Source organism: Poeciliopsis prolifica, unplaced genomic scaffold (assembly GCF_027474105.1).
Source record: "Poeciliopsis prolifica strain line A6 unplaced genomic scaffold, Auburn_PproV2 SCAFFOLD006, whole genome shotgun sequence".
Lineage (NCBI taxonomy): Eukaryota > Metazoa > Chordata > Actinopteri > Cyprinodontiformes > Poeciliidae > Poeciliopsis > Poeciliopsis prolifica.
The window spans coordinates 3,204,913-3,231,561 of record NW_026562381.1 but is presented as its reverse complement, the minus strand read 5'-3'; the positions used below and the strand labels follow the sequence as shown (position 1 = coordinate 3,231,561).

The following is a 26,649-nucleotide window of genomic DNA, read 5'->3' as shown; positions in this document are numbered from 1 at the left end:
CCTTTCTTATTTGTTCTGCGGTTTTGAATGTGATTTTCTGTATTAAAAAGCCTGTGTTTCACATGGGCCAAACTTGTTGGCACAGGGAGAGAAAGACGTTTATTTCCAACAGTCAATCTGTTCTTTTCAATAATAAAACAGGAGATTAACTGATAGGCAGCCGTCCTAAACAGTGAGGCCTGCACAGAGAGAGCATGAAGCAGAGTGAGGGAAAGCAGGGAGGGAGCTGGCAGACGGTCAGGACTCTTGAGCTTTGCTGGGTGCAGAGCTGACGCGCTAAAGCTCCGGGAGGGGAGGGGACAGGCAGCCGTGGCCAGATGGAGCTCTGTTTGTTTTGAAGCAGCTAACTGCTGCTGAGAGCAGGACACACTGTGGACTGGTGTGTATCAACCAGAGAACAAGACATCACACCCAGTACTGGCTGCGACGGGTCAACGAACTGCTGCTGCTGTGTGTGTGTTTGTGATGTAGTCGTGTGTTTCAGTGTGGGTGCGCGCTCTGCAGCTTCAAGGTCGACAACCTTTTAGGGAACTTCATGGATTTCTTGTAAAGGTGTCGGTACACTAGTATTATGGAAGGCCGGAGCAGCAAGGAGACGAAGTGAGAAAGCGGCTGTCCCAGCCTGATCCTGCGACAGAAGCAGAGGGAATGGGCCCAGCCTCGCTGCAGGAGGACAGGGACCCGGCCAAAGAGTCTGCGGAGATGGAGTGCTACCGCTGCCTTCTGCAGGCCGGCTCCCAGCTGGAGAGCACCCTGCAGCGTAAGTTATCGGTCCTGACAGAGCTTATGAATTATGTCATGCTTTTCAGAGAAATGTTGTCCTGTTCTTCACAATTTAACAAAAAGAGACGCACTGCAACACATCTGCTTACTTTAACCCCAAGTTCCAACAGACAGTAACTGGAGATGTGCAGCTTCACTATTATTGATGCACTAGATCCTGTAGCTTTGCTTCAGCACTGGACCAGCGCAGGGATTATGTGAGCTATTTTCAGCCACCCCAGATGGATGCATTTTCAATCTATAGGAAAGATTCTTTAGCCAGAATCAGTATAGATCATTGTTACAGAGGTTTTCATCAAATATTCATAAAAGTAGGTATGATCAAGTTGATATTTGTTGTTGGGGCACAAGGCTGTTGAAAAATGAAGGATAGACTGAAAAAATACATGTTAGCTGATTCAATTTTGAACATTTTCTGCTTGTTGAAATTGGCCTGGATTTGACAGCTGAAAGAGAAAATGCCTTTCTGAGAGTAATACTCTAACATTTCCATTTCATTCACCCTAATCTTCTTACAGTGTGTGTAGAACTGTTTCACATTTTGCACACTTTTATGTCACAGATCATCAAACACATTTGGACTATCAAAGGTAAATAGAGTTAATACGTGATACAGTCTTTATTCTGGCAAAATGAGATGCAAACCAAAATATGTCTTAGAATGAACCTCCTCCTGAAATCAATTAATTGTTTTTTTTGTTTGTTTGTTTTAGTAGCAAGAATCTGCATTAAGGATAATTGACTTGCTGATTAACTTAAATGGGCATTTTACTGAAGGGTTTTCATATTATCTCCTGGTGCTAAAATTGTGTTGGTTTCCTCATCAATCCACTGAACATTTTCCAAAAAGTCCTGGTGATCACAAAGATATTTTTTCTTAAGTTGGGGTTTTGTGTTATTTTTAGTTAGCAGTGGTTTCCACCTTGAAAGTTTTCCCATAGGTTCCATTTTTGCTCAATATTTTTCTCATTGTTACATCATTAATGTTGATGTTGCTGCAAGCCTCATTTGCCTTAAATGTCTTCAACATTTTTCTAGGTTCTTTGTGGCTTCATGGATGAGTTGTCAACGCGTTTTTCTATTAGTTTTAGTCAGTTGGCCATTTCTTGGAAGGTTCCTGTTCCATGTTTTCCCCATAAACATGAATGATGGCAGTGACTTGGTTTGCTGGAAATTAGAAATTAGAAAACACATTAGTGAAATGCATTTCAGGAAAATCAATGCATTTTTCCATTTACAGTTGATGGAACATAATGCAGTCCTTAAAAGAACTGCAAGAAATTTTTTTATTGCAGTGGTTTCAAACTCTAGTCCTGCAACTTTTTGATATCTTTCTGCTTGAGCACACCTGACTCATATGTTAGCTCATTTAGACGTCAGTAGATGCTAGTAAGCAGTTTTACCATTTAAGTCAAGCATGCAGAGAGGGGCCACGTCTAAAAGTTGAATTTTGAGACCACTATTTTATTGGATGCAGGACCATAAAAGAGAACATTTAAAGCATCGGCTGCACTTCACAGCAGTGCTGTTCTGTACAGTTTCTTCTTCTGGCTTTTCTGATCTAAAACCAATCTAGTTTTTATGTATCCCAGTAGATGTTATTTTTTCCTCCACTCTGATTTATACCAGAATCCTGTCACCAACCAGTCTAATCCCTTAAGCATTTAAAGCTTCATTTAGCAAAAACCTCGTGACCTAAAAGCAGTATAAGGCTCGGCCTCAGCGTTTTATGAAAGCGATTGTGTGTGGGAGTTCTTCTTAGCCTGCCGTGGGTTAAGAGGTTCTGTTTCTTGGTGTCTGTGAAAGCAGAGCGAATGCAGCATTTATGGGTTTGTGCTCTTTTCATTCAACCAGACCCTCCTCATTACACTGGATCTTCTTTTCCAATGGTTGGAAACAGGAGCACATAAATGAAAATGGTTGCTCTCTTTTATTTTCTTCACTGATGATTTTATTTTATTTTTTAATATATGTTATGGATAAAAAGTGGAGTTATATAATGTAGAGGGCTTGTTACAGGTGCAGCATGTGATGAAGTAAATGTAGATGGTTATCATTATTTGGACAACAGAGATAAGCTTCCTGCCCTTAGCTTTGTAAGCACACTGAAGGGATTGGTCTGAAGTAAATCACTGTTTCCATCCACACCAGCAAACGTTTCTTTTTTTTCTATCTATGTAAGAACATATGAACAAGCCGAGCTTCGGACACTGTGTCCTACAGCGAACTGAAGAGGTCATGCTCAAACATTTCCAATGTGAAAAAAAAAACACTCAGGTTTGTTTCTGATAAAATGGAAAGGTTTTGCTATTCTTTCAATTTTTTAAAACACAAAGTTATGCATACAAGTGCAGCTTAAAAAAATCTGAATATCCCAAAAAAGTTCAGGACTTTTAATCACTCATTTCAGAAAGTAAAAGTTGTATATTATAAAGAGATATATCATGAAATATTGCAAGCTTTTCTTTCAAGTAATTGTGATTATTACAGCTTACAATAGGACTGGACCATAAATCAATAACAATATAGATCACGATACACACGTTATCATAGATAATACACCTGATAGAATATTCAATCATTTCACTGAACTGCATAGCATTCTGGGTGATGTAGGCACATGAGAGACTTTAGCCGCTAAACCTGTAATGGCTGGCTAAGAAGGTTTGTGGCATCAATAAATTCACTTCCTGTTTGGTTACCTAGCAACAGCCTGTTAACCCGGTGTAGCAGCAGTGTAGAGTTTTGCCACTAAGCCTCATAACTGCTTTAAAATGAAAAACAGTGAGATGGAAAGCTGTCGATGAAACAGGAACAATCATACCACCAGTTTGGTATTAAGTCAGATATTTTAAACAAATAATTATCGATATTAACTGATATGAAATGCTACAGTATGCTTTTCAGCCCTAGCTAATGGATTATTACGCTACTTACTGGTGGTTACCATACAACTTTTGGCCGCTTCTCTCATCTGAACTGGCCATGCTTTATTTTATTTGGGGTTGTCTGAGTAAAGGAGGTGAAATGGAGCTACGCGGCAGAAATCACATCCCAGATTTCTATTATTAAAGAAAGTAAACAATGCAATTTTTTTTCTTTTTACTAAGATCCACTACTTTCAATATATCTGTGGCATAAAATATGCAAAAAATATTTTGTTCTTGTAACATGAGAAAATGTGAAAAAGTATTACGAATACTTCTGAATAAGTATTATGAAAGGCACACTATGCTATGGTAGTAGCATGTAAGATCGCTGAAGTAGCTTGAAGCAATCAATCATTAAAGGAGCTGCTAGTATTTCAGGGTCAAGAGCGAGTGTGGTGTTTCCATAAAATCACAAAGTTTATGAACAGCTCTGCGGTTTGCTGCATAGGGCATCCTTCATTTGATCGACACCAGAGCTCTGCACTTTAATTAGGCTGACTTCCCTCTTAAGGTCAGGAAAATGTGCTTACAAAGTTTCTACTTATCTGTCCCAGTTTATGCGAAAACTTAACCTTGCAGTTCATGTGGTGTTAGATATCACCACACAGGGCAAGTTGAACAAATAATAATCTTTAACATCACATTATGTCTGTTTAAAACCTTTCCCCATTCTGCTGTTGTCTTCCAGGGTTGGATATTAATGATCACACAGCTATTCAAGTGTGACAGTAACTTTATCCTGGATGTGTGTGACTGCACAGCATCCAGTTTTGCTGCTTTGGTCTGACTTGGCTCAGCTTCTCTCTGTTACATGAAATATTCAGCAGCTATAGTGGAGCTTTTTACTTGCACAGGATTACTGCAGTTGCCTCATGGAAAATAACACCTAGTTTGCTCCTATAATCGCTCTTCCGCCTTCCCTCTTCTTTTTTTGCCTATTTCTGCTCCTCTGCACTCATTAATTTTTCATGAGGAAATGATGACATTTGAGAGAACCATTGCTCAGATCTGCTGTAGCTGAAGGCAACATTTTGTAAGACTCAAATAAACCAATACATCCATACTGTGTAATGCAGTCTCTGCTGCATTTCCCTTTACTTTGAGGATCAACCAGGATCTGCATTAGAAGTGTTGGAACCGCGACTTTAATCTTTGCTAACAGCGACATGACAATATTGTGCATCTGCTCTCTATCAGACTGAGCACTGCAGTGTGCAGACAGTAGCCTGGTATAAACTACAATGACTATCTCTCCAGTACTGAGAGGAACATTAACTGAATGCTGCTTTATCCTAGAATATGTTGCTGTACAATGAATAAATTCTCTTAATGCAGGCAGGGACCGGAGATCGTAAATGTCTACACAACCTTGATAATTGTGATGTAAAGAAATTGACGCCATGTTAAACAATTTAGCAACTTTTTCTGCCTTCAGAGTGATATGCATCCTGCATAATTAAACTGAAAAACACATTCATGGGGATTAAGTTAAACAAAATATAAGGTTGGATAAATGTGCACATGTGCAAGTACTGATCGGCTGAACGGACACTTAAATTAAATTATAAATATTCCCTCATCTCAAGTTTTGTTCTACTTGTGTCATGCTGTAGAGGTGACTGTCCCTTTGAGCCTGAAAGAAGTGGGAGGATATATAGAGAAACAAGTTGCATATCTGTCAGGTAAGTTCTTTATGATTCAGTTACCTGTGCCACATATTGTATGTGTTATAAGAAGTGATGCTTATGCTTTTGTTTTTCTCCAGGAGGGCGCGGGGAAGACTCAAGCGTCATCATCACCCTCCCAGAATGCTCAGCGTTCAGCGACATTCCAGAGGAAGCTTTAGCCAAAGTTTTTACCTACCTCACCCTCATCCCTCGGTGCGTCCTCCATCGTTTAGCTGCTCTTCCTCCCTGACTCTCTCCCTCTTTCTGCACTGCACCAAATCCTTGTATTCTGAGCACAGCAGGCGCAGCTGATCTGTAGCTCAGAGTCAAATGTCCTACTGATGCCCTTTTTGTCATAACCTCATCTCTCCGGAGATTAGGGAAGACTGTAAGGTCAGGGGCTAATTATCCTCTCAAATGTTCTATTCAAAGACTGTAATCCATTTAGGTGAAGAATGTGGCATTACATAAAATATTTGAATTCATGTTTTTGTTCCTATTATAAGCCATAAATGTAATAACTGAAACTAATAACAAGGGGGCATATTTTTGTTTGTAGAACAAGACAACCAGGAGTGAAATTTATCATCATTTTAGACCGAAGACTGGATACTTGGGCCTCTATCAAAACCGCTCTAGCCAGGATAGCAGTAAGTTCTCTCTTTCTTTCACTCTTTCTCTTTGTTTGTCTTTTCCTTTCTTTGTTCTGGCTTGTTTCTTCCTTTCTTTCGGTTCTTTCTTTCCTTCTCTTCTTCTTTCACACCGTGTCTTTCTCTTATTGTCTGCTTTAACAGGTTCAATATTTGAAATAAATTTACTGTGCAGTTGTGTGTTATTTTTAAAAATGAACCCAGGAAAATGTGAGTGTGGAAAAGGTTTGAATTTAAACCGAACCCTGTGTTGAGGAGTTGCTGTCCATGGTCCTGACGCAGATCTTTGTTAGGTCAAGTTTTCCTGCTCTCATTTCAATGTTAAACCTGATCGATTTGGGTTTTGTTTTCATGGGGATCCTGTTCATGCGTTTGTTCTGAGAGTCCCCTCTGCATATCGCTGCAAACGCATGAATAAGCAAAAACTGTGCGATGACGCGGGACGCTCAGGCGGGGAGAAAGGATGAGGAGGAAGACGGGCGGGCGGAGGAAATGTTGCAGAGATGCGCTGCCGCCCTCCTTCGCAGAGGCTCAGGGCGGCAGCAGAGCTCCGGCTGTTGCCAGGCGGTCGGGGGGAAGGAGCCGCACATCTTACCTTGGCACCGATTTCCAGCGGTCAGCCGGGAAATTCTATTGACTAGCGATGGCTGCCGACACCATGACTGATTGCTTTTTTCACCGAGAGATGCCAAAGATCCGGAGGAGCCCGGTAACGAGCGCCTTCTGTATTCTGGTTCTTGTTGTGAAGAGTTTGGGGTTAAGTTTTTAGACGGGCAGGGTGTATGCGGCAGCGGCGCAGACTGTAGCACTGCGGTGCAGAGGGAGCTTCTGCTTAGTCATGCAGCTGGCTGTCTGCACGTCCTGCACAAAACCTATAATAATTACATTTTTATCTCCAAGTAAAGAGGCGTCAGGATGAAGGAATCTAAGAAGTAGCAACCCGCTAAAACGAAGATAAAGCATTGCGTAACGGCCACACGTTCAAATGTTGCTGCTTGAGTTAGCTTTAAAAAACCTTGAATTTTCTTTAGGTTCATTAATTGACCTTCATTATACTGTGCCGTAGGCGGGTGCTGCTGTCTTCATTAGACCTCATTGTCTCGGGGTCAAGCAATGACCTCAACCAACCCAGGGTTGAAATGCACAAAAATGGTGTTTAAAAAATGAACTGAACTTTAAATCCAGATCAAATGCAACTGCTGGAGCAACAAAGTCTCATATATTGCAAGTAGGCTATATAAAGTAAAAACAAAAGTGCACAAGGGTGCAACTGAGACTACATCTGAGAAAGTCGATAAAAATATCAGGAGTGATGCATTCATAAGAAGAACAATGAGTTTGGTTGTTGGTGATATGATGTCCACCAAAGGCAAAACTGTGTGATCATATTTGGTTCTTCTTTTCTCTCATCAAGGCCTCCTTCCCTGGGAACCTCCACCTGGTCTTGGTGCTCCGACCCACCAGCTTCTTCCACCGTACTGTAACAGATATTGGTTTCCGCTTCAGCCAGGATGACTTCATGCTCAAGATGCCAGTAAGGCAGCTACTCTTCAGTTACCAAATTTGTCTCACTTCATGACAAGGTACACCTCATTATTGTTACAAACCGGAGCTCCATAAGTCAAATGTTTTCTGGTAATTTCAGTTTCAACATTTGTTTTTATCACGCTATGCCATGATGTCTTGGGATAGTTCCCCGATTTTTGGTAGATAAAAGTGAAAAAATGTTTCATATTATCCATCGTATTGGATAAATACGATGGATGAATCAAATTTTTGACCATAACAATGTTTTTGAATAACTGAAGACTGAAAAAGTCGTGTGAAAGCAGGTCTTTTTGTGAGCTCTCAGGTGTGTCTTAATATTTAGGTGGTGATGCTGAGTTCTGTCACAGACCTGCTGCGCTACATTGATGAAAACCAGCTTACATCAGAGTTTGGAGGCACTTTGGACTACTGTCACAGTGACTGGATTGTTTTACGGACGGTAAAATGATTCACTAACAAGCAGTTTTATTTAGTCATCACAGGATTTTAGGTTTTTTTAGTCTCAGAGTTTTTTTTTGTGCTTTTTGGTTTTTTTTTGAAAGTTTTGCGTTGAAAGACATCGCTCAGATGCTGCAGGGCTTTGGCACCGAGCTGGCAGAGGCAGAGCTGCCGGATGAGGGGAAAGCCATCGAGCAACTCCTAGAAACACACACTGAAAAGTACAAAAAGCTGAAGGTAAGGCTGCATGCAAGGTGCATTTACTTATATTACCAAATCTGATGTCACCCTGCATTTTTTTTTATGTAAATTGGTCTCTGGAAGGATGCAATAAGGTCAGTTTCAAAGGAGGGTCGCCATCTTCTGTCCAACTTGGAAACAACTGGGAAGGATGATGATTCCCAGTGGGATGTGAAGCTGGACTGGGAGACAGTACAGAGGTAAATGGTGTCTTTAATGTTCCCTGCATCCGTACAATATGTTTATTCACTACACCTCTGCTACAATGGACTGACAGTTCCTCTTTTAGGCTTCTTGCACAGCTCAGAGACATGGAGTCGGCCTTTGACGGCTTCTTTGAGAAGCATCATCTGAAACTGCATCAGTACCGTCAGCTGCTCAGATATGAGCAAAGCTTTCAGGAGGTGATGTTGTTACGTCATTTTCATTGTAGAGCATTAGAGATACGTGTTAAAACCAAAGTTTTAACACTAATGTTTAATGTTTGCATGTCTGATTTATCTGTTTGTTTAGATGGAATTGTGTCTTGAACATCTTATGCATCAGGAGAGAGAATTGTCCATAAATGTGAACACTCTGGCTCAAACAGAGCAGCTTCTGAAAAGACTCGACGACCTGGAAACTAATGCACAGGTCAGTGTGTCTCCAGTTACAATGTTAAAGTCTGATTTCCAATTTCTTATTCCATGTATTTCATGTGTTTTTTTTACCAAACAAATATGGATTATTTTGATGTTATATCATCATATTTTATATCATCAAGTTCTGCATTTTTACTTCACTTAATTCTAAAAGTTATCTAGTTTTAGGATTAATTCAAGAACATTTGTTCTTCAAAAGGATCTGAATTTATTTCCTTATTCAGCCTGTGAGGTTGGGTGAAGCTGCATTTCCTGGTGGATTTGCTGTTATTTCATAATCTTCACTTGGTGAAATGTCCAAAGCTTAGTATATTATTTTATAGCCTATCCCTAATTCAGACTTTTCTGCACTTTTTTATTTTCCCTGTCTGCTGTGCTCTGCAGTTGTCTTGATCTCCATATCGTGATGCTGCTGTCACAGACAGCGTAATTTGATATTCAGTTTAGCTTCCTATAATGGCAATTTGCTTTGTGTAGGTCAAAAAGTTGGTATTTGATTGAACCGCATTTTACTTTGGAGTTTTAGAGAAAAGGAGGTCGAATGCAAACACGTCACACTCTTCAGATTTCTATGTATAAAAAAACTTCTTGCATCACTTTCGTTTGATCTATGAAATAAAATCAGATTTTTTCCTTTTTCCTCTACCAGGAAGTGATGTCTCGAGCCCAGATCATCATTCTCCACGGACACCAGCTGTCAGCGGGTCACCATTACGCCATGGGGCTCATCATGCAGCGCTGCAATGAGCTCCGCCACCACTGTGACACACTCTCTGCTGCGCTGAAGTCCAAGCACTCTTTCCTGATGCAAACACACCAACTGTTGCTTTGTCTCGGGCAGGTATTAACAAACATACCTTTTACTTTTCAATCACATTAAGACGTGCAGAAATTGCAAAGCATCTTTCTGCTCTCTGCTTCCAGGCCCAGACTTGGTGTGATGATGGAGCGTATTTGTTAGCAAACCAATTAGTAGACAAGACCCAGTCCAAGGAAGGTGCCCAGATGTCTCTCAGGGAAATTGAGAAGTTCCTGGAGGGGGCGCCGTCTATGCTGAGCTCAGGTCATGATATTCTGGCTATTGAATATGAGGCTGTCATCACGCCTCAGCTACAGGTTAGCTACAAGTCGTTATCTAAAAAGACTGATCACCATTTTCTCCTCTTCATCTTTGCTTTCTTTTGTCTCTTTGTCAGACTCAGATTGGGAATGTTTTTGAAAAGCATGCAGCAGTACAGCAGATGATCCAGAACAGACAAGCTTCTTTGAGGAAGTTGGCTGACAAACATGTGCGACCAATCCAGCTGGTGGCCCCCAGACCCGAGAACCAACCTCGCTCCAAGTCACCGCTCTTCTCCCCTAAACACGGTATTCAAATCAGACCATGTTTGACACATAATATAAAACTGACCCTCACTGGCAGGTAACCAGACTGCCAACTTGTGCATGCGACTCTTGTAACCTCCTTGATGTTTTTTTTTTTTTCGACATAGTGTCCAATATAACTGCTATCACAGTGACAGCAGGTTTTCTCCCATGGTTAGATTATCACATCACAGGTCCTCTCCACGGTCTGCCTGAATGGCCTTGGGGTTTTGCATCACCACCTTTACAAATGAACTAGAAAAAGGACAGATGTTATCATCAGTCAGTCCAGAGGGAAACCAGTGACTCCTCAATAGCTTTGATGCAACCTTTCATTGTTCATGTACTTAAATAACTTTTTGTCTCATCTTGTGCCTCTAGAGAGGCTGAACAAAACAAGGACAGTAGAGTCAAAAGTTAGCAATTACCTTTTATTGCAAGAACATCTTGGAATTCATTTTAATTTTGGGGAAATATATACTGTTGATCTGTTTCATTTTTACCAATTAAATAGGTTCCCTTCTCGGTTTGACTCCTATTAACACAGTTATTAAACTAATGAGACATCAATGTGGGTTTTACAGGTGATGGCTTGAAGTTTACATTTGACATTTCACTTCCTGGCAAGAAATCATCCCGGAAAAGTCCAAATCCCAGAAAAGTGAGAAAACTTTGTTCCTTCATTTTTACTCCTACTTAGAACTATTAAATCGTATAGTAACTGTCAGTTTAATCTAATGATTAGTCCTTACAATATTTTCCTTAAATAGATAGTTCAGGAGTTGTGAGGTGAGTTTTTGTTAAAAGGTATCAGCAGTTAATATCTTACCTGCAGTAGATAAGATCTCCTGGCATCTTCTTTTATGTTAAATCCAGATTAAATCCAGACCCAGAGGCTGAAGCCAACAGCTAGTCCAACAGGGATCTTGGCTTAAAGTGGATTTTTACTGCATTAAAACAACTTTATGCTCAAAACTATCACAGCAGTTCATCTAAATGGTATTTTACATTATTTTAAAACAGGGATTTGCAACTGCAGTCCTCGAGTCCCATTGTCCTGCACATTTTAGTTCCTGCTCCAATACACCTGAATGATAAGAGTTGGCCTTTGCAGAACATGCTGACATGATAAGGAGGCAATTCAGCTATTTTATTTACCTCCTTGGCATGTCAGCAAGTTTTTCTGCTTTGAATCATCATTGCTTTGCATGTGGTAGTTATTGACAGAAGCTGGTGCCACAAATGTTTTTCTCCATAAAAAAACAAAAACAAGAAAAGCAACATAAAAAAACCCAACTTGTCAGTGGAAATGTGACAACAGTTTAAAGGATTGGAAAACAAACCACAGCGACGCTGCAGAAATTGAATTAGTTTTATTAGAAGAACCTTTTGATCCCTTGCAGACTAGCCATTAGCTTTAGCCTCCTGTTCCAACTAATCTGAATTTATACTAAAAAAGATTCCATTGCAAGAATGATGCTAACTGCCTGAAACGTTTGAACCTCACTCCAAAAGTCCAGCTCTCCCTTTAATACCAGACAGTAAATGCAGTGCTGACCTTTCTGCGGTCTTTTCAGATCGAGGTGATTCATGACTACCAGGAGAGTCGGAGCTGCGTCTCCTACAGTCTGGATGGAGACGACAGCCCGGATTTCTTAAAGCGGTAAAAAGGAGAAATCCGTCCATCTGTCCATCCTTTTGATGTTTAGTCTGTGATTCTCTGTGCTTTGTGCTAACGATGCCCTCTGGCTGTCTTTCTCTCTCTTCCTGCGTTTGTGTCAGACATGTAATGAGGGAACTTATAGAGACTGAGAGAATCTATGTGGAGGAGCTGCTGTCAGTGCTGCTGGTAGGAATCAGTTCAAAAAGGCTCCAAGTTGGATTTTACCTCATATCTGTTTTTGTCACCTGAACACACTTTGCTGATCTTAAAATTGCAGGGTTACAGAGCTGAAATGGATAACTCAGCTCTGTCGGGGCTTCTTCCACCAATACTACGCAGTAAGAAAGACATTCTCTTCGGAAACATGCCTGAGATCTACAACTTTCACAGCAGGTGTGTTTTATTAACGCGTCCCAAACAGAGTAACACTGGTGCTGTTGGTGGAAAGTCACAGGCTTACTGAAGATCTAAACTGTTACATTACAAAATGATTCAGCAAGGTTTTCAGTTGTTTTACTGTTTTCTACTGTCCTGCACATTTTGTAGAGCTTCCTGTCTTAATTAAATAGATAAGTAGAAATATCATACCGATTGTCCATACTTGTCAGTTCCAGTGAAAAACAACAAACCTTTTTGTAAATGAAACTTTAATTTCACTTCAATCTTAATTTCTAGATTTATTAGGAGTGATTTTGCTTAGGGTTACCATCTGAGTTGAAATATTAGTTCAAATTTGGAAACTTATCAAAATAATTTTCTTTATCAATTATTGACTTTTGTCATCGCAGCCAAAAAAACAAAGAAAATATCAATACGTACAATATCTATTTGAAATTGTTGTTTCATAATTTTTGATCTTTTATCTTTTGTTGAATATTGGTTAAGTCAAGTATCTGTTAAACATTTAACACGTACAAAACAATATACCCGTGGACAGAGTGTTTAAAAAATATACAAATTAAGTAAAATTACAGCACTATGAAATCAGCAGAATTAAATTAACGTTAATGAGACGACAATTTACTGTTCAAGCGTCATACTAAATAAAGCATCCAAAAGGTTCATTTATTACTGCTAAGATTGGAGTGGAGCTGCATCAATTTCTGGTATTATTCTATGTCTGAAAGCGGAGTTACCGGATATAATTCATATTTGTTTCACTTGCTTTGTCTTGAGAATAAATATGCAGTTTTTTTTTTTTATCTTTCTGATAATTCAGAGTTTTCTTACAAGACCTTGAAGGATGTCTGGAGGCTCCTGAAACTGTTGGAGCTTGTTTTCTCCAGCGGGTAAATAAATAAATATTTATTTAAAGAAATATATTTTATTATTTTTGGCAATTTTTCTCCTTTTTTATTTAAAAATGTATTTTTTCTCAATCTTCAGAAAGAAAGCTTCCAGATGTATGAGATGTACTGTCAGAATAAGCTACGTTCTGAAGCGCTATGGAGACAATTCTCAGACTGTGCCTTTTTTCAGGTAAGTTTTTCAGTTGTTTTACTCTTTTCTACTGGCCTAATGTTGTCTGGGGAAACTTTAAATATTTAAAAATTACTATAAAAATGTCTCTATAAATAAAAACAAATAATAGTAAAAATAAAAAAAGAATATAAAAGAAATATTTCAGAAAATATTTGAGTCGTCGTTGCACAGTGTGTGTTTAACAAATGCAAATAGTTTAAATACATGTGATTAACTCAGTAAGTTAAAACCAGAGCTGCATCTGATCATGTTTATTTTCCACATGAAGGAGTGTCAGAAGAAGCTGGAGCACAAACTGGGCCTGGATTCCTATCTGCTCAAACCGGTCCAGCGCCTCACAAAATACCAGCTGCTGCTTAAGGTTGGAAATTCATGAGCTGCTTTATTCATTAAATATACGATTTCCAATTAAAAAAAAAAATAAATAAATAAATATCTTAGTTTTAATATTTTATGTGTGTTTTATATGATTTTATGTGCATCTTTTCCAACATGTCTGCATGTTTATATTCTCAGGAGCTGCTGAAGTACAGTCCAGATTGTGAAGGCACTTCTGAACTGCAGGGGGCGCTGACAGCCATGCTGGATCTGCTCAAATCAGTCAACGACTCCATGCATCAGATTGCCATTACAGGATACGAGGTTAAAATATTATTTTTCTTCTCTTGTCTTAATTCCTACATCGTATTTAATTCTCAGTATTATTTACCAAAAACCTGAAATCCTTCCCTCTCCACCTCAGGGGGAAATCTGCGAGCTGGGCCGGGTGCTGATGCAGGGCTCTTTCAGCGTGTGGATCAGCCACAAGAGAGGCCCAACGCGCATGAAGGAGTTGGCTCGCTTCAAACCAATGCAGAGACACTTCTTCTTGTATGAGAGGGCTCTGCTTTTGTGTAAACGCAGAGAGGATCATGGAGACGGCAGCGACAAGACGCCTTCCTACAGCTTCAAGCACTGTCTCAAGGTTGGTCTGTGCACTGCAGGCTGCTTTGGCTTGAAGTGTTTGGCTGTGATTCACCAGCCTTGGACAAGGAGATGATGAGCATTTATTTGTTCCCATCAATCAATGAGAAGTTTTGAAGGCACAGAGATCCTTAATATATAGTACTTCAATAACTAGCGAACATTTACTGCATTCACAAAATTAATACTGCATAAAATTATGTTGCAGATAAATGTGTAGTCCTCACATATATTGGTTAATCCTAGTGGGACTTCTGGATTTTGTCTTTCTAGACTTGTAAACCTGTTTAGAACAGACCGCCACACATTGCAGACATTGTTTTATGAAGAATCTTAAATTTATGGATTATTTTCTTTATATTTCACACTTTTACACCACTCTGTGTCTGGCTCTCTCATAAAATCCTCCAAAATACATTAATTTCCCTTCACTAATAACATATAGATGAAGGGAAGCTGTTTGCAGAAGACTCGGATCAAAGTGGTGTCTTCAACATGGAGCCACCTCCTGGCCACAGAGCAGAATGTCTTCCTTTGACGCACGTTTTTTTAAAATCTGTTGATGTGCTGAGAGTCACATCTGGTGTATTATTCTCACCAACCGCAGCTCCTTGATTTATTATTGAGGATGTGGGAAGGAAGCGCTGTGTGACTGAAAGAGCAGGAGTTTCTGGGTTGAAACAGGACAGATGTGCTGTGTGGAGTAATTCTGAGGCATTGTTTGTGTTGCTCGTCCTAAAACTTCTTGTGTCTGTCTTTGGGCAGATGACTGCTGTGGGGATCACAGAGAATGTCAAAGGTGATGTGAAGAAGTTTGAGATCTGGTACAGCGGCAGGGAGGAAGTTTATGTGGTTCAGGTAAGATGATTGTATTAAATTATTAATTTTCAGGCAAGATCCAACGTGTTATAAAATAATGAGAATTGTGAAATGATCAGAATATATTTGTTCATAAAATGGGAGTGATTATAAATTGGGCTGTCTTTCAGGCTCCCACAGTGGAGGTGAAGATGGCCTGGCTCAATGAACTTCGTCGAATTTTGACCAACCAACAGAAGCTGCTTCGAGGTTCGTCAACAACTTGGTATATTAAAATATAGAGTAGGGCAGAATATCCATTATTGTCCCACAGTGGGGATATGCAGGTGTACCAGCAGGTTGGTAAGCTAAGGTAAGGAATATAAAAATATGAATAAGAGACACAATTATGGTAAAAAAACTTTCACTTCAACGGTTTTTCAAAATCAGATTTTAGACGTGTTTTCATATTTTCTTAAAAATATAATGAAGTTGGCATTTAAATTACTTTCTTTTGCACATACGTATGTTAACAAAATGTTCAAAATTATAAGATTACAAACTGGATTTTTCTGCTGACTCATTTCTTTCTGCCTTCAAATAGCTTCTTTGAAGTCTTTCTTTAGAAAAAGCTCTGTGCATGTCTCCTCACAACCAGCTGCTCCTCTCCTTCTCCTAGATGAAGCATATCAACACGGCCCAGTGGCTGAACACATGCAGCTCTCTCCTTCGCTCACTCAGAGGTCAGTACCTTTGGAAGCTGTTAGTGCGGTAGGAGCGTGAATGTGGGTTGTATAAGCATAAAAATATACAACCATTTGCAAAACACAAAGGCACCCACGTGCAAGACTATTTGCTTTGTCATATGAGATCGAAGTTTCGGTGAATGTGATTTCTTTTTCATGTTGCCAAGGTGACTTTATGTGAACAGGCAAAGGCCCGTCTCTGTTCATGTTCACTGCCGTGTAGTTGCCTATCCCCACTCCTTCAAATCCCCCCCCTGCAGGGGCATGCGGCCATCCAGAGGGGCCCCCAGGGGCTGTCTGCCGGGGCTGGACTTTGTCTCTCTGTCAGCTGATGTGTTTGTGTGCCTGCGGTCCCGGAGCCCCCGTCCCCGGAGCCCCAGGCAACGGCCCCGGCCGCGCCCCCGCTGCTCCCAGCGCTACTGACCTGCCGTAACGCTCAGTGGTAAACTTTGCCTGGCTCGCCTCATCATGGCATGAGGACAGGAAACCCTTCGCTGCTGTGTTTTTGCACTACTAAACATTTTCTGCTCCCCCTTACTTTCCTATGGCCTCCATTGTGGTTTATAACTCATTCCACCTTGCAGCATCTGTGTCTTGCCAGGTCTTCCATGGCTTTGTCGCTTTGTATCAAAAACTCCCACTTTTTTTTGGATTTTAGAAATGCTGTTTTGCATGCTATGCAAAATATGAAGTTTTAGTTTAATTTTATTAGTTTTCTGTATTATTTTATCAAGATTGGGCTCGTTTTTTTTTTTTTTTTTTTCTAGGTAAGCGCTTTCTAAATTTAGGCAGGGAGACTGTTCTTCACTGCAAAACACAAAATCCTTCCAACTATTTTCTACTGCAAATGTCTTAGTAACTTTTCAGCAAAATATAGGAGCTTCTTTTAAGTCCCAAACTCCTTATTATTGATGAAAACGTACTGGTTCCACTGGTAGATTATTACACTTATAACAAGACATTTTTCCGATAATCTGCCGGTAGAACTGGAACTTTTTCATCAACATTAACAACTTAAAACAAGCTCCTATTTCTTGCTGAAATGTTAGTTTCATCTTATTTCAAATGCACTAAGATATTTTCACTACAAACAAAATAATAATACTTGGTAAGTTTGTTTTTTTATTTGTTTTTGCAGTGTTGAAGATGGATCATTTATTAACCAAGTAGTTAATAAAGAAGGCAATCGATTCTTTAAATTTGGATCCTTATAAATTGAGACCAGATCTCAGCTGTGAACACATGAATCCTCAGGGATGACCTTGTTAAAGATCTGTACATTTTGTTTCCTGCATTGAACTGGGAGGCTTACAAATGGCTGTGTAGGCTCTGTGTAACCTGGCTGGTGCATATTTGGTTGTGGCTGTGTGAAAACATGAGAACAGAGCTGTTATTGACAATTATCTATTATAAAGCTAACCCCTGAGGAAGACATTTATCCTGAACATGACTGTGATGTAAAACTGTTTTTTTTTTTGTTTTGTTTTGTTTTTTTGTTTTTATAGCAAACAGCAGAGGGCGTCGGTGAGCTCAGAGGACACTGAGTCAGGGAGGAGCAGTCCAGAGCCCCAGTCTCACTCCCCTAAACACCAGCCAAACCGTCGGAGTGAGTAAAATGTCTTTGCTGCAACATTCATGTTTTATAATCAAGTAGATACTTAGTAACAAAATCATAGAAATCAATTTTAGGGGAGCTGATGCCCAACATATTTGCTTTGCACACTGCTGCAGTGCTGATTTTCCCCACCGCCATAAACTAATTTAGATATTTGACTTTTCATCCTCAGCAGTTCAGGTGTACTTTGACCTGAAGAACCAGGTACATCGAGGACTTTGTGGGAAAAAGCTACTGAGATTAGCTTTTGATTCTACATTCTTTTTAATGTCCCAGTAAGTTTTAATGTCAACATAGTTACTAAGTGTCTACATGGTGCTGGTTATGGTGTACTCCAGAAACAAAAGGCTTTTTGAGAAGCTTTAGCAGAACGTCTGTCTCCAGGTTGGCCCGGAGCTCATCACTCGGTAGACATCTGCGAGGGTCTGGAGGAGTGGCCTGGAGATCAGGACGCCTTCCTCCCATCTGAGACGGAGGAGAAAAACATGGTCAAACTGGTAAGGGAACAAAAAAAAAGTAAATTCCAGTTTACTTTGTCTTGCCAAGGCATTTACTCCCCTGATGTGATGGACAAATGCAATACAGCACATGCATGATGCATGGTTCTTGAAGTTCTTTTACATTCAGCATTTTTAAAAGTGTATTTGAACCACGTTTTGCAGGAATGTATGCAATATCTGAAGATTTTGAGATTTTCCATTCTTCGTTGCGAGACAATTTAAGTTCATTCAGGTTGTAAGTAGGATTAGGGTTTGGACTTTGGCTAGGCTACTCTAACATATCAACATCCTTTGCTCAGGATGTTGTGCAGTAATACATAATCTGCAACCCTTATATCCTGAAGTGCCATTTCCATTCTTTGGTCAGCCAATTTAAACTTGTTTAGCACCACATATGTCAAAATATTTCTTTGAAAAAAGGCGACTTAGGATTTTAGATAAATATCTACTCTAGACAAGTTGCTGTCATTCTTTTAAGAACCAACATTTTGCCTGTATTTTTTTCTGAATTAATTGAAAGATAAACATAAAATTTAGCAAAAAGAGGACAGATGTTTTTTTTTTCATCTGTAGGATGGAAAACAATGTGAAAGGCACATAGATTCAACAACAGGTTTAATTATTTTCTTCTGGTACTTTCAGTGTCATTTTCTGCAGAAATGTGATGCAAATATTGCAGGAAAAACCAACAATCATATTTCACCATGGAGATGTGTTCAGGGAGATGTGGTTCACTTTCTCACCAAACAAAATGTTTTTATAGGCCCAAAAATGGCATTTTCAAAACCCCAGCACCTACTTCCAGATGTTTTCTTTATTTGCTAATTAATTTCAAAAAGTTTTATTGCTTTTTTTTTAACAACAGGTTTTTTTTGTAACCACTCTTCAATAAATGCCAGATTTATAGAGTGCACAACTAATAGTGATCCAGTCAACATCTGAACTGTGAATCTGTGCTGCACGGCCCGTTATCATGTCTCTTTTAAAACCATACAATTTTCCGTTGAATTAGTTTTTTGTGTGTCACTAGCTTTTTTGAAATCTGTTTTAGACTCCAGGCAAATACAGAGTTTTGGCTGACTGTCCCCAAAACGGACCAGGCAGCATCATCATCAAACGTGGAGATGTCATCCATCTACAATGTGAAGACAACAGGGGGCGCTGGTGAGCCTCACTGGAATGTTCAATAAACTAGGCTTAAAAAGCCTCTAAAAACAATGAAACTACACAGAATGCACTGTATGTTCATTCATCCTATTTCTCAAAACAATTCCCCCATTCATCATGGTGGTGGAAAGGCTTGTGAAAAATCTGAGTCGGCAGCAGGAGGGCTTCATAGCAGCTGCCAGCCTGCAGCTCATTATAGGAAGCAGCAGCCACGAGCCCTGTCCCAGACTGGGAGGTAAAAAAAAACATTATCTTCTTTGTTGAGTCATTTTATTTTGATTTCTTCTTTACAAAACCCGCGCTTTATTTTTGCAGACCCTGGGAACCTAAAGGTGAGAAAGCTGAGCTCCCCATAGAGAACAAAGAACAGAGGATGAATCTCATGCTGGATGATGAGCAGAGGTGGAGCAGACTGAGTCATTGCTGTCTCATAACTGAGGCTGCCAATATCTCCTCTCCTCATAGTGGCTGCTTCCTTCAGCACACTTCAGTTCTTTAAAAGAAGAAGCAGAATCAAAAGAGACAATTTCCTCCCTCGGTTTTTATTTTTGACCTCCTGAACAGACGTTTTCTGATGGCAAAGATCACTGTAGCGATCACAGGAGCAGTTAAAGCCCTTCTGGACAATCAACAGCTGACCTGACTCATGTTCTTCCCACTTTTTTATGGATGATAACTCTTCTTCTTCTGGCGCTTCCTCTGCAACATATGCAGTCAGAATGTGAGTTTGCCACTGCAGCAGTGTCTCATTTCACAAACTGTGGACTCAGTGTTTCCCAGCAAATACTGGAGGTTGTTTCTAAAAGCTTGTCGCTCTGCTTTGTTTCGAGAGGATGAAAGCCAGGATTTAATCCTTAAACTGTTTTACAAATTGCATCCTTTTTTAAAAAACTTTTAATGAATTTCATGTTCATGTCTGTGTAAAATATTCTTTTTTCCTCATGTTGCCATCCTTCTGTACAGTTAAGAGTTTAAATGCCAAAATGTGCCATGCCTTATTGCCTTTTTATTCCTGCTCTTTAAAAGTCTTTGTATGTACTTTTTCTTGGTTCTAACTGACCTCACAAAATATCATCAGGCACTTTAAAAAGGTGGCTTTGTTATGTTTCAAGGCCATTTATTGCATTTAGGCTTGTAGCTCATGATAGATATTATTCTCTCAAATTGAGAACTATGAAAGAAAAGCAAAACCAAATTAAGAATCCAATTAAGAGTTGCTGAAGATGGATGATGCTATGGTTTAATGCCAAAGACAGGTGACACTGCATGACATAATGACCACCCAAAGGGAAAGTGGAGAAAGTAATGTCTCAAGCTGGAATGTGAGTTCATAAAGTGAAGATCTGTATGCCGATTTGTGAAATTATGAGGAAGAAATAGGGTGAGATGTTGTCTGGGAGTTTCTAACTTGGAGACTTAGCAAACCTTAGCAAATTGTATCGAAGCAGAAATGCTTCCAGATGTTTTAAACTACTGTTTTTCATAAAAGTGTTTTAAATGTATGTATCCCATTGGAAAACCAATGTAAAAGCTCACTGTGATTTATTTTTGTCATTCTTTCAACATTTTTAGGTATTCCATCCATAAAATTTGTTGATCTTTGGCCTTTAACTACAAGTCCACCTGCTCTCTACTGAATGTGCTCTTTGCTTGCTGCTTTACCTCTTTCACTGTGTTTCCGTTGTTCTTGCTGTGCTTCCTTGTTTATCCCTAAATATTTGAGGTATTGGAGATGCAGGGGAGACATTACCCCCCCTGCATGGATGGCAGCAGTTGGCACTTACAGGATGATATTATAAAACACTGATTAACATAATAGAGACCAAAGGTAATATATTCCCTGGAGGGTAGCCGAGGACAAGATGCCGTCATCTTACTGAAGATTTCCTGAGAGGTGACTGTCATTCGCAGCACAGATAAGAAGGGTGGAGGAGGGGTGAGAGAAAACGATGCTGAGCTCAATCAACAGAAGAGAAATGAATCCTCTCCCAGCATTATAGCTCAGTAACTCTTTTCTTCCCCGTTAAAAGGGATCCCTTAGAGCCAACATGAAATTTATATGGTTTTTGTTGAACACTTAATTAAATATTGATTACAGACTCATACAATTTATCACATCAAATTGAGTGGCTGTGATAGGCTGCTGTTGGAATGGAAAAGAGTCCAGTGACTGCTGCACACCTAGCACCTTTTTAAATTTTCCTTTCATATTGTGAAGTATCTGTTAAGTCCCTAAGGAAATCACACTTTCATATGTTCAAAGAAGCTATGCATAACTATTTAAACATCTAGTTAAAGTGATGTGACAATATCAAGATGGTTTCCCTGTTTTTTTGTCTTTTTTTTTATCCAAAATGCTGCACAATCAGCACAGATGTCACTACAGAAGGCAAAAAAGTTGCTTGAATCCTGCTGAGCCATGTAACACACGCTTGTTGCTGAACATTTGTTTTTATACTGAAAATGCATGGCAGTCGGACATTTTATTTAATTTTCTTTTTTAAAATACCTGGTTCTTTTAAAAATAATCTGATAATATTAACATATACACTGCAATAACAGTTTTTAGGGTAGCTAAATTTCTTTGTTAACACAGTGGATGTAAACTAATATGTCTGTATTCTTGTTTCAGAAAAGAACATATAAATAATAAATATCCTGGATAATTTTTAAATTGTTTGGAAAGTGTCTGAAGCTTTGGCCTTGAAAGGTTTTTCTTTTCAGTAGGCTGGTGGTTTCTATTTGATGGTCTTGCTTCTTTACTGTTATATAAAGAATATATTTAGCTGTAGCAGTTTATTTATTCTAAAACTTACTCATGTTTTTGTCCTTATAGGTCTTTAGAGAAGCGTAGAAAAGAAACACCTTGATGCCACCAACTCAACTGGTTGATTGTGATAGATGCCAGAAAAAAGAAACTTCCCCCTCACACTGTTGTGAATGTAAACTTTAATTGGAAACATGATTATTTTTGAGTTTTTGACAACAAACACTCCAGCTGGATCTAGAACATGGATCTGCAACTTTTACACTCCAAAGAGTTAGTTATGCCTTCATAATGATATAAGGCTCACTTAGAGATATTTTAAATATCTAACAAAAACTACTATTAAAGAACCAAAATTTGTATTTCTTCTAAGATTTTTAAATAAAGAGAAATGTTAAAAGTTTTGTAAAATGTTTCTTCTGTAGCAGATTCCTGGCATGGAGTGAAGCAAATGACAATTACATTAAAAAGTACGGTGGAGGATCTGTCATGCATTGGGTCTCTTTTTCATCCAAATTCTGAGGGAACCCTTTAGAGTTCATGGCACCGGCATCACAAACTGTTTTAAAAAGCATCATTATTGAGTCCTTACACCAAAACACAGAACACAAATGATTGACCAGAAACGCATTCAATATTCTTCCAAGACCGTCTCAGTCCAGAATCTGTTACAAACTCTGAGAGGTGATCTAAAGAGAGGACTGTAGAATATTAAAGCATAGATGTCAAACTCCACAGTTGAGAACTGGAGTTCGACACATGATGTAAAGAGAGAGTATAAAAGAGAATACAAAAACCTTTTAGGACACGACTAAGTGCTTTTTGAATTGCATAAAGAATTTTTTGGTATGGTGTTAACGGCAAAGTTATGAAAATGGTTCGTCTTGTACTTTTATCTCACTGAAAGAAATTTAAGTTGGATTCTTCCAAATGTTTTTTCAGTGTCATCCTATGCTGCTGTCATGAAATATTGATTTATCTTAAGGTGATTTGCTAATCAATGTGCCAAAAATGTGGCCTGTGCTGTATATCAACATCCATGCAGAGTCATGAGTCTGGGTATTCCACATCTGAAGCCAGCCTGCGTTTAGTTACACTCATCACATACTTTATCCAGCTGTAGTAAACAGAAACCCGGGTGTACACGCCGTACTTCCCTTCTTTTGCACATTCCTCCCCCCAACTCACAATCCCCGTCAGGAACCAAGTGTCACGGTAGCTCTTTGCGTGAGGACCTCCACTGTCGCCCTGACAGGCATCTTTGGCCACATTGTAGAATCCAGCGCAGAACATGACTGGAGTGATCCTTTGGCTGCTGCTGTCTTTACACTCAGTCTGATCTATGAAGGGAACCTCGACCTTCTGCAGAATGTTGGAAGTGAACCCCAGGAAGCGAGTGCGGCCCCAGCCGCTCACCGTAGCCGGGGAAGGTTGCTTCACCAAGGCCTCGATGAAAGCCAGGGGCCCGATGCAGATCGGTCGGACCGTTGCTGAGAAGCTGATGGGGTCTTTGAGGTAGAGCAAGGCGATGTCGTGGTTGTACATGTTTAAGGTTGCGTTGTAGCGTGGGTGTGTGTGTTCCTCCAACACCTCATAGTCTTGCTCTCGGCCCTCTGTGATTTGAGTATTATGCTCCCCTGTTAGCAGAGAAATTTGATATGAATTAAGCAAATACAAATTGTGCTCTTGAATAGAAATCATATGAAGAACAATTGACAGCAATAAATAGAAAAATAAATTAATTTGTTCTGCACGTATAGCGGCTTTTACAATTTCTGCCCACCTGAAAAAAAAAGCCACTAAATAAATTATTTTGTTGCAAAGAATCTCACCAGAAACTCCCATTTAAAATTGAGTAAGTTAATTCATCCGGGAAGAAAAGGGAATGAAAACGGCTGTATTGTTGCAGATATTTAGCTTTAAAAAGTAGCTCAGTGTGCCGCCTGCGATTCTTACCCACTCTGACCGAGAAAGAGCCGGGCACCTCCTTCAGACAATGAGCAGCAGTGATGACCCAGCGCTCTGAGAGGATGGAGCCCCCACAGAATAACTGACCACTGGGTTTTGCTATCAGTCCAACCTGGAAAAATAAAACTGATGAACAGACTGGGGGATAGAAACAGAGTTTTGTGCAGGATTCCACAATGTTATCCGTGCGTCTAAACGATACCTGCCAGGGAATCTCTCCTGGAGCGACTGACCTCCCACCAACTATACGTTTGAAAGGTGTTTTTGGCTCCAAAGAGATGTTTTCTGAGAGATTGGATTCCCATAAAAGCAGGTCACTAAGAGACTGATTCTGACCAAAGTCATAATACGAATCCAGATCTGGCTCTGTGGTGCTGGCTGCTGCTGTTGGCGTCATGTTGGTTGGAGTCGTGGCGTTCAGGTGGTCTGAAAGCTCCGGGTTGTAGAAAGACCTTATAACTGGCTTCCCAATGGTTAGTCCAGTTTTCCCACAGGGGAATTCAACTGGTAAAGGAAGGAAAGAGGTTTTAATAAGAACCAATTCTACTTTTTTATGATATTTAGCTGTTTAAATCCAAACCTGTTGCTTCACAGCTGACCCCATCTGACATCAACTCATATCCTGTCGCGCAGAAGCATTTTGCCCCAAAGGTTCCTATCGCGTGACAGAAATGCTTGCAGTCTCCATTGTTTACGTCGCATCTTTTCTGTAAGACTGCGTAGACAAGAAAAGAAGAACCGGGATTAAGATTTTCCTCTTACACTTCCTTCAAAGACCTGGCACTAAATCCTTTAAAAATGTCTGAGAGGTATGGCATTAATTTTCCATAAATTTTGCCGCCTTTCATGCTGCAAAGGAACAAAACCTTTTCAGTTTGACCGCAGCCCACAAAACATTCAGTCGTAGTTTTCAGAACATTGAGAAAGACAAACAATCCAATACTGTAACCTAAAGCCAGACCGATGCTCAATATGAGTCACAAATTCAATTTAGAAACAATTTAGAAACAAGAGAAATTGTTTCTTCATTCTTTGACACTGATACCTTGCTGTAAACAAATTTGGGTTGTATGCCAGAGAAAATCTAATTTTCTTAGGTTTCAAAAAAACAACAACAAAAACCTTGAGTCCAGCTAAAGAAAAATGCACTGACCGATCTCACAGTTTGTGCCAGTGAAGCCAGACACACATGTGCAGATGTAGTAGCCCAGATGGTCTTTGCATGACCCCTGGTTCAGACATGGGCTCGACGAGCACTGATTGCCACCTGAAGAAAGTCAAACACAGGATTTTAACTTTTTGTCATCCATGTTATCCTGAAATAAGCACTTTCTTCTTCCTAAATTATTGAACTTAAAAGATTCCTTACCTTCATATCTTGACCAAAAAGCCATCTAAAAACACAGAGTAAGTCATGACCAGGGCACCAAACTGTGATAATTTGTTCCAAATACAATGATTAAATACTCACAGTCTTTTCATCATTCTCAAATATCTCCCTGGCTTCTTCCAGGTTACATTTCTCTTCTATACATTCTCTTTCCAAGTTTCCCTCCAAAAACTCCTCGAATATCCCAGTGTTCCAACGTTTGTGCCTCCTGAGGAAGCTGTCAGCTGTCTTCTCAGAGAGGAGCACAGTGTTTGGGGCTAGATATAAAGCACGATACACAGGCTGAATCTTCTTATTACCACTTTTAAAAAATATATAGAAAGTTATTTAATACCTGCTGAGCCAAAGTGAAAGTCTAAAAGCAGCAAAGCCAGAAAAACTCGTGCCATCCTAACTTTTAGCATAAATCCAACAGAAACACTATGAGCCATGGCTCCAAAGTACAACTCCGTGTTTGCACACTTGCACTCGCAGTTTGATGCCTTCTTGTTCAGCGAAAAAGAAAAACAATCTTCCTGGCTGAGTCAATATCCATGTGAACGAAAAATGACAGTTCTTCCCACTTTGTATCAAGTGTGTTTGCTAACAAATAATGACAATGAAACAATGTTGAGCTACAAGCCAGTCAGGGCAGGCAGAGTGAAAAGGTTGCAGGGTTCTTGTGAAACTGTCATGATTTTGCTTTGCTTATGGAAGAAAATTAACCCTTTGTTTCCTTCATTTTTTCTTTGTATTTTATCCTGAATTGCTGGACCACAAAAATGCCTCAATGTTGAACAGTTTAGAGAAAAAAATCTGTGTAAATAATGAAAAATAAAGGATAAATATAGTACAAATTTACAAATTGCTTTATATGTATTTGTCACTAATACATGATTTGGATGAAAAAAGCCACATGAGTTTTAAGAAACTAAAATTATGTGTAATAAAGTGTTTTTATTAATTGCATTTGTTTTCATACTGATTATACTATACTATTACTATACCATGGTGACATATTTGAATGTGGAAGAAAAAAACTGTTTTGCGTTGAATAAATATAACTTGTGAAGTGCACATTTCAGAGACTGAGGTCCAGACAAAAGTCAGGGAGCAAAAACAATCTTTAATACATCTGCAGACGGAGAGCAAAAATACACTGCATTAGGCGAAAATCATTCTGCTCTAACAAACTGTTGCATAGTTGCTTTATTCACCACTCTCTGCTAACAGAGGCGGAGGCTCAATCTTCTAAGACCAAACAAAAGAAAGAAAGGAAAACAGACGGAACAGTTCAACCTTGTACGCTCATTCACTATCATGTCTACGGGATGGAAAACTAAACACTT

The 26,649-nt window shown here is 39.5% G+C and overlaps 2 protein-coding genes across 3 annotated transcripts; one reads left to right on the top strand and one right to left on the bottom strand.

Annotated features, from left to right (window-relative positions):
• The first annotated feature begins 252 nt into the window (after positions 1 to 252).
• On the top strand, positions 253 to 21,870 carry LOC129360453 (proto-oncogene DBL-like). The gene is made up of 31 exons (XM_055030689.1): positions 253 to 760; positions 5,327 to 5,395; positions 5,479 to 5,593; positions 5,940 to 6,030; positions 7,445 to 7,564; positions 7,901 to 8,017; positions 8,052 to 8,068; positions 8,121 to 8,253; positions 8,341 to 8,456; positions 8,546 to 8,660; positions 8,770 to 8,889; positions 9,547 to 9,738; positions 9,822 to 10,013; positions 10,094 to 10,265; positions 10,847 to 10,923; positions 11,840 to 11,925; positions 12,045 to 12,111; positions 12,203 to 12,318; positions 13,145 to 13,214; positions 13,312 to 13,404; positions 13,676 to 13,768; positions 13,924 to 14,049; positions 14,150 to 14,371; positions 15,136 to 15,228; positions 15,360 to 15,438; positions 15,848 to 15,911; positions 17,420 to 17,520; positions 17,914 to 18,026; positions 19,081 to 19,193; positions 19,328 to 19,431; positions 19,512 to 21,870. The coding sequence occupies exons 1-31, from the start codon at positions 649 to 651 to the stop codon at positions 19,550 to 19,552; spliced, it is 3,339 nt and encodes a 1,112-aa protein (XP_054886664.1). The 5' UTR covers positions 253 to 648; the 3' UTR covers positions 19,553 to 21,870.
• A 258-nt stretch (positions 21,871 to 22,128) lies between these two features.
• LOC129360452 (coagulation factor IX-like) lies at positions 22,129 to 25,983 on the bottom strand. Of its 2 annotated transcripts, XM_055030688.1 has the most exons (8): positions 25,656 to 25,983; positions 25,403 to 25,578; positions 25,301 to 25,325; positions 25,085 to 25,198; positions 24,512 to 24,646; positions 24,134 to 24,435; positions 23,920 to 24,043; positions 22,129 to 23,600 (listed from the first exon to the last, which is right to left on the bottom strand). In XM_055030688.1, exons 1-8 carry the CDS (start codon positions 25,750 to 25,752, stop codon positions 23,011 to 23,013), a joined length of 1,563 nt encoding a protein of 520 aa, XP_054886663.1. In that variant the 5' UTR covers positions 25,753 to 25,983; the 3' UTR covers positions 22,129 to 23,010. The 2 variants fall into 2 exon arrangements, with proteins under 2 accessions (XP_054886663.1, XP_054886662.1); XM_055030687.1 differs by having other exon boundaries at positions 23,920 to 24,435.
• Between the last annotated feature and the right edge of the window lie 666 nt (positions 25,984 to 26,649).

Bases quoted from the DNA above. Each gene is read 5' to 3' on its own strand.
- LOC129360453 (XM_055030689.1), top strand. From the start codon at position 649: ATGGGCCCAGCCTCGCTGCAGGAGGACAGGGACCCGGCCAAAGAGTCT. The intron at 8,254-8,340 runs GTAAGGCTGCAT...GGTCTCTGGAAG, and splicing joins AAAAGTACAAAAAGCTGAAG to GATGCAATAAGGTCAGTTTC. The intron at 19,194-19,327 runs GTGAGCCTCACT...GGTGGTGGAAAG, and splicing joins GAAGACAACAGGGGGCGCTG to GCTTGTGAAAAATCTGAGTC.
- LOC129360452 (XM_055030687.1), bottom strand. From the start codon at position 25,752: ATGGCTCATAGTGTTTCTGTTGGATTTATGCTAAAAGTTAGGATGGCA. The intron at 25,199-25,300 runs GTAAGGAATCTT...GACTTTCTTCAG, and splicing joins TTTTTGGTCAAGATATGAAG to GTGGCAATCAGTGCTCGTCG. The intron at 24,436-24,511 runs GTTTGGATTTAA...TTCCTTTACCAG, and splicing joins GGTCAGCTGTGAAGCAACAG to TTGAATTCCCCTGTGGGAAA.